General features: G+C 33.4%; 1 protein-coding gene across 16 annotated transcripts in view; it reads left to right on the forward strand.

Annotated features, from left to right (window-relative positions):
- Ccnc (cyclin C) overlaps nucleotides 1-9760 on the forward strand; it is a 40342-nt gene that overhangs the window by 11890 nt on the left and 18692 nt on the right. For 12 of the 16 annotated variants that reach the window (XR_009225792.1, XR_006849013.2, XM_046430845.2 and 9 more), the window contains 6 exons: nucleotides 3455-3510; nucleotides 4346-4381; nucleotides 5043-5134; nucleotides 5730-5797; nucleotides 8655-8734; nucleotides 9610-9728. Coding sequence is in view for 13 of the 16 variants with exons in the window: in XM_046430845.2 (XP_046286801.1) it covers nucleotides 3455-3510; nucleotides 4346-4381; nucleotides 5043-5134; nucleotides 5730-5797; nucleotides 8655-8734; nucleotides 9610-9728 (451 nt within the window). In the remaining 3 variants the exon portion in view is untranslated. The remainder of the gene's footprint in view (nucleotides 1-3454; nucleotides 3511-4345; nucleotides 4382-5042; nucleotides 5135-5729; nucleotides 5798-8654; nucleotides 8735-9609; nucleotides 9729-9760) is intronic. The other 4 variants (XR_009225793.1, XM_046430902.2, XM_046430887.2 and 1 more) reach the window with 2 other exon arrangements.

Here is a 9760-nt window from a genome sequence, read left to right on the forward strand (position 1 = left end):
GAGAATTTGCAGATGAGTAAGAGGAGAAGACCAGAATGGTCCATGTGGTAAAGATCAGAAATGGAAACATGAGTATGAAATAATGTTTACCTTGATATAGACACAGATAGTTACATGTATAAATATTTATAGATAAATGTATATACACGGATTAATAGGTGTATTTCTTGGCTCTCTCAGTTGAGATGGTCTACATGCAATGAAATCCCAGTAGCAGTAAGCTCAGTTAATACCCACATCTTGATTTCTAATAACCATTTTCCAGTAAAAGGTACCAGGGCTCTAGGAGAAATGGCGGGTTCTAGGATTGCAGCAGGATGTACAAGATGGACCTGAAATGTCTCAAGTGTCAGGAAGTAAGGAAGTATTCAAAACCAAAACCTGCATTGGTGGGACTTTGTCAAAAGGACAAAGGAACCCAACTGAAGGAATTCCCAGGAGCCAAAGCTAGAATTTTGAGCAACAACAGAAGTAATGGATTATAACTCTATAAAATGAGTTTATACTGATATAAATAGAAGTCTGAATAAATCAAATAGAGGGAAGAGACAAATATTCCCTTCAGAAAAATTAAAATAATTTATGTAGCCACTTCTTTCTCAAGTAAGGGAAACATAATGTATTATGGAAATTGAGAAAAGAAGTAACTTTATAGTGCAGAAATCTGACAGAATACCAGCCACATGCTCAAGATGGTAGCAACAGTAATAAAGTACACTAATGGTATGGACCATTGATGTGTTGTGATGAAAACAGTACTTCTGTGGTCTTCTTTCAGAAATCCATAACCTGTGCTGGGGTTGTGGCTCAGCAGTAGAGCGCTCGCCTAGCATGTGCGAGGCCCTGGGTTCGATCCTCAGCACCGCATAAAAATAAATAAATAAAGGTATTGTGTCCAACTACAACTAAAAAAATATTTTTTTTTCAAAAGAAATCCATAACCTCATTATGAGGAAAACATTAGACACATTCAAATAGAGGGTGATCTAAATATTTCACTAGTACTCCTAAAAACCATCAAAGTCATCAAAACAAGGAAAGTTTGGAAAAGTCTTGTAATTAAACTGAGTCTAACGAGACATGATGACTAAAATTAATGGACATATTTTGGATGAGTTCCTGGAACAGAAAAAGACATTAAGTGAAAACTAAGATCTGAATAAGCTATGGAATTTAATTAATACTAATGTGTTGGTGTTGAGTCATTAATTATAAAATAAGTGAACTATACTAATGTAAGGTGTTAATATTAGGGTCAACTGGTCCACAGGGCATCATAGTCTGCTCAGCTGTTATAAGAAGATTCCATAGACTGCATGGCTTTAATAACACATTTCTCAAAATTCTCAAGTCTTAGTAGTTCAAGATCATAGTGCTAACCTTGATCAATTCTTTGAATGGTCTTGATTCCATGTTATAGATACCTTTTTTTTTTTCATAAGAACACCAATCCTATTATGCTGCCTACATATAAACTTAATTACTTCCCAAAGGCCTTACTTTGAAATATCATCACACTGGGAATTAAGGCTTCAACATACGAATTTGCAGGGGTAGGGGTCACAAAAACATTCAGTCCATAACAGGGAACTCTGTACCATGTAATCACTATTTCTTTTTCTGTATACGTAAAACCTTTCTTTAAAAAAAAAAAAGTCTAGTGAAGAAAAAAAAAAGGTAGAGGAATTTAATTAGGTAGAGTTTGTTTTCTTTTTAGGGAAACTTGAGCATGTTATCAAGTGATGAGACAGATTTACTGAAAGAGAAAAGGTTAAAGATGGGAGTAAAATAGTAGGAATGATCAATTGAATGAACAATGAACAAATCAATGAATAAAACATGTACAAATTATAGGGATAATAAAATAGAGGAAGGATTCATTTTTCTATTCATTGGAAGAATAGGATTAGAAGCTAGAAAATCAGGCCAGGCAGAGGGGTGCCTACCTATAATCCCAGCAACTTGAGAGGCTGAGGCAGGAGGATCACAATTTGAGGCCTGCCTCAGCAATATAGTGAAATCCTGTCTCAAAATAAAATTCCCCAGTCCTGGGAAAAGGACTGGGGATGCTCAGTGGTAGAGTGTCCTTGGGTTCAATTCCTAGTACTTGCAAAAAGGGGTAGAGGGAAGGTGTTATAAAACTCAGAAACATTATTCATTTTTAGAATTAATTAAAGGAAAGGGGAAGATATAATTTTCCTAATATCAATTTTAAATGGTTCTAGGTTTTATGCTTTAGTAGATATTACATATCTAAATTAACTGTAGGATACTTAATTTACAAAACAAATCTTTCTGTAAATATAGTACATAAAATAAGTATTTCCTTTTAATTTCAATGAGGCCATCTTTTTGGAAATATCGTACATAAAATAAGTAGATTTCCTTTTAATCTCAGTGAAGTCACTTGTACAAAACATTCTAGAACCTATCAATAGATTCTTTTTTTAATATATATATTTTTTTCATTGTAGGTGGACACAGTACCCTTATTTTATTTATTTGTATGTGGTTGGTGCTAATGGTAAAATCCAGGGCCTCACACATGCTAGGCAAGCGTTCTACTGCTGAGCCTCAACCCCAGCTCTATCAATAGATTCTTGATGGAATTATATGTTGTTATAATGACTTGAATACAATTTTTCACAAATAGTACATAAATGTGTACAGCTCACACCATTTTGAGGAGATAGGGGATCAGTGGTTAACAATGTTTTTTCATGTGCATTTTTTAGTGACTTTTTAGTAACAATTTTTAGCAATAACTCTAGGTGTGTCATATGAAAAAGTCCTAGAGACTTTTGTATATGTATGTAATGTTTTTATTAAAATACATCTTTGATAAATCCTTAGTTATTTTGAAAAGTTCAAAAGGTACAGATGAGTAAAAAGAAAAATCCTTAAGTCTCAGAGATGAACATTGCTGATAGGTTTTTGGTGAAATATATTTACAACTTTCTATCCCCTTTCCCTTCCCTTTTCCTTTTCTTTTTCTCCTCCCTCCCTCCCTCCCTTCCTTTTCTCTCTCTCTCCCTTTCTTCATATATGTAACCCCTGTGTTCCCTCTAAGCCAAATCACTGGAGAACACAACAGTTCCATTCTGGAACTAGCAAGACTTTAGAAATGACAAAAGCCAGTGATTGTTTTTCTCAATCTTTTATTTTTTTAAACAGAACCATTTCTTGGTATGTTAATATAAAATTGAAGCTCTCTGATTGTAGTATTGGAAGTATAAATGAGGGCTTAGGGCTTCCCAAAGATACTCAGTCTTTCCCCTCCCTTGATGACAAAAATCTAGGTCCTTAAGCATTGCCTAGAGTGCTTACTGATAATGATTTAGTCCTACTCTCTTAAGATTCTGTACTCTTTTAGCACAATTAAAAGAATGTTGGTTTAATTAGCTTTGACATTTTCTCCATTTAAACTGTTTTTCTCTTTGTTTGTATTCTGCAGTAAAAACTAGATTTTCATATGCCTTTCCAAAGGAATTTCCTTATAGGATGAACCATGTAAGTATATTATGCAAAGTAATCACTTGTTAAAACTGTATATAAACAAACTGAACTTACTAGCCTTTTAGAAATATCAGTTTCAAATATAATATTCCACAAGAATATAGACATTATTTTAAATTAAAGATCAGTAGTTGATCTTTTTAAAAACATTTCATAGAAGTGGTTATCAACCATTTCTGCCCATTGGATTACCTTGGGAACCTTTTAATACTGATGTTGGGTCCTCTCCAGACTGACTAAATCAGAATTTTCAGGCTTAGAGTTCCTGGCATTAGTATTTTTTTAAAAACTTCCAGGTGAGTGATACTAATGTCGCATCTGGGGTTGATAACTGCTATAATGGATCAGTATTAAATTATATTTGATAAGTTATATTTTTAAAAGATTAATATTTGTCATTTTAATAAGCATGTCTGCCATTTTCCACCTTGCAAGGGAATTGTTCATTCTACTTGGTATTTTTTTTAATTAAATAGAGATAATCTCATTTTGCATTTGTTGAGTAGAAAGGATATTTTAATAGAAGTGAGCTAGGGATACAGCTCAATGATAGAATGTTTGCTTATTAGCGTATGTGAGACCCTGGGTTCAATCTATAGCACCGAAAACAAACAAACAAAATGCTTGCAAGAGGCTGGCTTTTCCTTATAAGGATTTAAATGCTTTATAATTATAGTTGCATGAATTATGCAATAGTAAAAAGTAATTTTATTATATATATTCTAATATAAGCTGTGTTTATTTTCTGTTTTGTAAAAATGTGTGACAAATTACTATAAACTAAGTAGACTTATGTAATTAGGTTTCTTGTTGACTTTTTTTAAAACAGATATTAGAATGTGAATTCTATCTTTTAGAACTAATGGTAAGTAGTTTTTTCCTTTGGTTAATAGAGGAACAGTTATTTTCAAGTTTAATGAAGTCAAATTACTTACAGAAATTATTTATAGGCAGGTACATTTTAAAGTCATCTAAGTGATTTGTGATTTTGAAATCATAGTAACATTACCTATTTTCTCTCTGAAGCCTGTAAAATAATTTGTATATCCTAGTCTGGATGGAAAAGTTATTCTATAGTAACTATAACAAAAGGATTACAAGCAAACAAGTCAGGACATTAAACCACTGTAAATTATGTGCACAACTTGTGTATGTGTGTGGTATAATTTAAAAGATAGATTATGTCTTCGGCAGAATTCTCCTCCATTTGGGAATCATGGATTTATAGGCTAATAAGAGGTTTCAGTGTGTTGCAGATGTGACACTTTGAGTCTCTAAGGGAATGAATGGATGCTGACTGACTGCCAACCGATATACCAAGGTATATTCCAGAGAGAGCAATGCCTTCATATTGTAGTAGAGTTTAGGGCTGCTATACTGCTTGCTAAGAGAACAAAAGAGAAGCAAGCATGAGTTACAGAAATTCACTTTGAAATACACTATTAAAAATTAGTTGGGTAATGATAAAGTTTTTGTGTTGTAATAAATCTGTTTTTATACATACACATTTTTTAAACTGTTTCTAGGATTGTTGCTTGATAGTGTATCATCCTTATAGACCTTTGCTCCAGTATGTGCAGGACATGGGCCAAGAAGACATGTTGCTTCCCCTTGCATGGTAATTAGAACAGAAGTTATTAATAGTGTAACATGTTATTAGATAGGAAGATTGCCAACTAAATATGAAATTTGATATTTTTGAAGACATTAAACTAGTGCCCCAAGGTATTTTATGTTAAGCAAAATATCTGCTTGTTGAACTTTAATAACTCTGGTGGTGATTAAAATGATGAGTGCTAAAATGATAAGCATCTTAAATTTTAACTGTTTATTAACTAGTTATAATTTGATTTTATGTTTTTAACATAAAATTTAAAAATGAATTTATCTTTAAAATAATCAGTATACTTTTTGGTAGTGTTCATTTTATTTCTGATTTTTTAAAAATTAGAAGAACATGTTTATAATTTTTTGGAGGGCTCAAAGTTCAAAATATGTTTTATTCACTTATTAAATGTACTAATACATACTTAATTGTCACACTCTTGAGTCAATCTTTTTGCTTAAATGTTTTATCTTACTAGCTGTGTTCAGTAATAGAAAAGGGAAATATGTGTGTACAAAGATGGGAAATCTGTCCCTCTCTGGGTGGAAATGTACAATCAGATGAAATAATTCTACTTTCAGTAATAATATGATTTACATTTCTATAGGAGGATAGTGAATGATACCTACAGAACGGATCTTTGCCTACTGTATCCTCCTTTCATGATAGCTTTAGGTATGTAAGCATGGTGTGCCCTTATTAATTAAATTGTTATAAATCTATTTAAATAGTCATCCTAAAATAAATTTCACCCTATTATACTTTATGTTTTTAAGTTTCCATGAAGTAATAGACTAATCTTTGCATGTGAACTTTCAATAATATGAACTGTAACTGTCACAAATCAGGGTTATAGTCCTCCCGCCCCCACCCCTTTTTTTGGTAAGTTTTTATCAAATCATTTAAAACAATTTTAATCAGTGTCTAAATAGAATACTTTTGTTTGGTGGGAAAAGTTCAGAATTAAGCCTGCTAATATTAGTTGTAAGTCTTATAAAATAACTATACCAGATTTTCATTTCCTGAGCCCAGTTAAGTACCCAGAGTTAAACAAAGGAGCATCTAGCTGTCTTGGTAGATGGAGAAGTTACTGCACTCTCTTCCATTATCCATGGAAGAGAGTGCAGTAATGGATTAGAACACAGTCTTTTGAGTTAGATAGTCCTGGGTTTAAACTTTGCTTCCTTTATAATTGAGGGGAAATTGTTTTAACTTTCTGAGTTTGTTTCCTTAATTATAAAAAGGAGAGTAAAAACTTCAGGGTGCTAAAAACTTCAGAGTCATTTAAGAGTTAAATGTGATAGCTTATAGAGCACCAAATAATGCCTGCTATATCCTAGGTACTTGTTCCTTTTTGTCCTCCTGTTGATTTCTATGACTATCCTCTTAACCCCTCCCCCTCATACACACCATTCTTTTATCATTCCGGAATTATTTTTACTGTTTTCTCTTTTTTTCAAGTATTCCTTAAATATTGATATTAAAAGTCACCTTTTATCAGGGATGACAGGTTATATTTATTCTTCTGTATCACTGATGACTCTTATACAGTACTGAACTGGGGGGGGGGGGATTCTGAAGTTGTATCCAGTCAGTGGGAAGAAGTGCTGGGATATATAGATTAGGAAGGAAGGGATAACAGGACACATGCCATGTCTTTGCCAAACCTGTGATCTTTGTACTTGCTGGCTGAGGCCCAGGGCTTCTGTAGTCTTTTATATGCTGAAACATTTCAATTTCTTTATTTGAGATCTTGCTCCTGAGCAGTTCTTTATATCCATCAACCATATACATAACTCCACTTGACATCTAACTGGCACTTCAGACTCATGATCAGGAGCTCATTGCCTTGTTCTCAGATATCCTCTTCCATTTAATGTTTTTGCTAGCTTGGTAAATAGCAATAGGTATTTGCCTTTGTTGGAAACCCAGCAGTTAGGTTCTTTCATTTCCCTCAGTAGCTACATCCAGCAGGTTATCAGTACCTTTCATGCCTTCCTTTCAATTATCTGTCCCTTATGTAATATTATAACCATTTTCTCATTTTCAACTAGTTTACCACAGCAGTTTCCTAACTGATTGGTCTCCAGCATTCTTGTGCTCAGAGATCAGAGAGCCAATCTATTCTCCATTCTGTTGAACTACACTGATGGTTCTCAATGGGGAATAATTTTGCCTCCCAGAGGATTCGTCAATGTCTGGAGATTGTTTTATTGTCATACCAAGGTGGGATACTACTGTCATCTAGTGAGCAGAATCCAGAGGTGGTGCTTAGCGTCCTAGAGTGCACAAGGCAGTTTCAAAGAATAATCCAACCCAAACAACAGTAGTTCCAAGGTTGAGAAACCCTGAGCTAGAATAAGCTTATTAAAATGTAGAATCTCTCCCAGTTGCTGAATTAAATCTGTAGCCTCTCTATCACTTATGGATAAGCCATTCTCTCCCTTTACTCTGAGATTGGCTCAGATATCACCTTTGTAGTGACACCGCACCTCCCCATTCTCTCAATATTGCCTCAGTCTGGGTGTATGGTGCCTTCTCTATCTCTGATTTACATGCTCCCCTTTCATGGCATTTCCCACTCTTTTAAGTAACTGTTTTTATTATTATTTTAGTCCTTTGATTTCTCAATTCCTTTTGAATTTAAGCCCTACTCTAGCATCATTTGTCTTGGAACAACTAATATATCAGTTCACATTTGAATGGCTGTTTTTTGTTCTTTTTGTGGTATTGGGTATGGAATCCAATGCTCACAAATGGTCTGTATGCACTCTTACCACTGAGCTACTTGACCATCTGCTTGAATGGCTGTTTACCCAGAATGTTATTCTTAGCAAAGTCAAACGGTAACCTAAACAGGGAATATAACTTTTAACAAGCTGGGGTGGGATCAGGATAGACAGTCTGTGCAGTAGAAATTGTTTCAGTCAAAACTATGACATAGGTCATTGTCTTTGAGTTCTTTTACTATCTTTGTTAGTTTTAATTTTATGTAATGTATATAATTGTATATGATGTGTCCCATTTTTTTATAATCCCTATTTGATTACAACAGTGAATTCTGCACCAGTGTGCTCAGTTGTTAAATAACATCTATCATGTGATAAGACTTTAAAAAGCCAAAATAAAAAAATAGTAGAGGCAATGTTGCTTTTAATTTAAATATAATCAACATTGTTGAAACATCAGTATATTGATTATTTTTGTCAAACTGACCTTTGTGACTATTTTGTACTGCTGTTCAGATTCCTGTTTTAATCTCATTAGATGATTTTTCCTCTCTAATGTGCCCTTTCAGAGCATCTGCACCAAGTAGTAAACCGAAAGGAGCAGATGTCAAGAACCTTAGTGTAGTCTAGTAAATTTTTCTGTCTATATCAAATTAAATTGATGAGATAGTTAGTAGTATTAAATATAGCTTTGTGAGGTTTAAAAACAGTTTTAGAAAATATACGTATGTGAAATTTGTGAAAATCTTTAGTTATGTGACCATGTTTGTAGTTAAGCATGAGCAATTGTCTTTTCATTTCAGCTTGCCTACATGTTGCCTGTGTTGTACAGCAAAAAGATGCCAGACAGTGGTTTGCTGAGCTTTCTGTGGATATGGAAAAGGTATTTACAATTTTTTGAATTTCAACATTTTAAAATTCATGTCTTATTTTTACTTTCCTTCAGCTTAAAACCTTATGATGCTCACCAGGGTAAGAAGATTGTTGATTAAATATTAAGAAATACATGCTTGATGAAAGGTTGATATTAGTTTTTTTTAAGTTATATTTATCTTTCTGGCTTTAGGTTAAATAGAATGGTAAACTTTTGGCGCGATTTGTTGCAAAGTAGCCTCTAACTTCCAGGATTATCTAAAAAGCTACCTAGTGATCACTAAACACTACCAGGAACTTCTGTAAAACAGCACATTGGTGGCAAAGCCCTATTTTCTACCTTTTCTGCTCAAGTGTTGAAAGCATTACAATTAATCCAACTTTAACTCTGTGTGGGTAGAGAAAAAAGAGCTAAACTTGGCAACTAGATATGACATAATACAGTTGCAGTTTTAGGTCATCTTAACTGATATGTAGAGTAGTTAACAAAACAATGTCTTATGTGTAATACCTCCCCTTAAATTGTTTGAGAAAATTGATATTAAAGGAATACTCAATAGTGGTATATTCCTTCATGATTTCAACCTTTACTGTTTGTACCTTGCTAGTTTGTTTTGGTTTAAGAGGACAGAAATCAACTAGATATGAGGATGGATAGGGCATACATGTTGAAAGGAAAGCGGCTATAAAGCCTAAATAACAGTGTAGTGAAAAATACTGTTATCAAATTTGTTAGGATTATCTACCCTGAATTCTCAAGGACACAGACTCATCTTTTTACCATTTTTGAAGGGTGCCTCATATGTGATGTCTGTTCTTTATAGGTACTAAATATTGCTTTTTTTTTTTTTTGCCACTGAGAACTTTTCAAATATTTTCTTGTAGATTTTGGAAATAATCAGGGTTATTTTAAAACTATATGAACAGTGGAAGAATTTTGATGAGAGAAAAGAGATGGCAACTATTCTTAGTAAGATGCCAAAACCAAAACCACCTCCAAACAGGTACTTTGTAAACTTTTAATTATTGACTTAAT

This window comes from Marmota monax, unplaced genomic scaffold (assembly GCF_021218885.2).
Source record: "Marmota monax isolate L192 unplaced genomic scaffold, Marmota_monax_Labrador192_F-V1.1 WCK01_AAM20220418_F8-fsc00013, whole genome shotgun sequence".
NCBI classification, from domain to species: Eukaryota; Metazoa; Chordata; class Mammalia; order Rodentia; family Sciuridae; genus Marmota; species Marmota monax.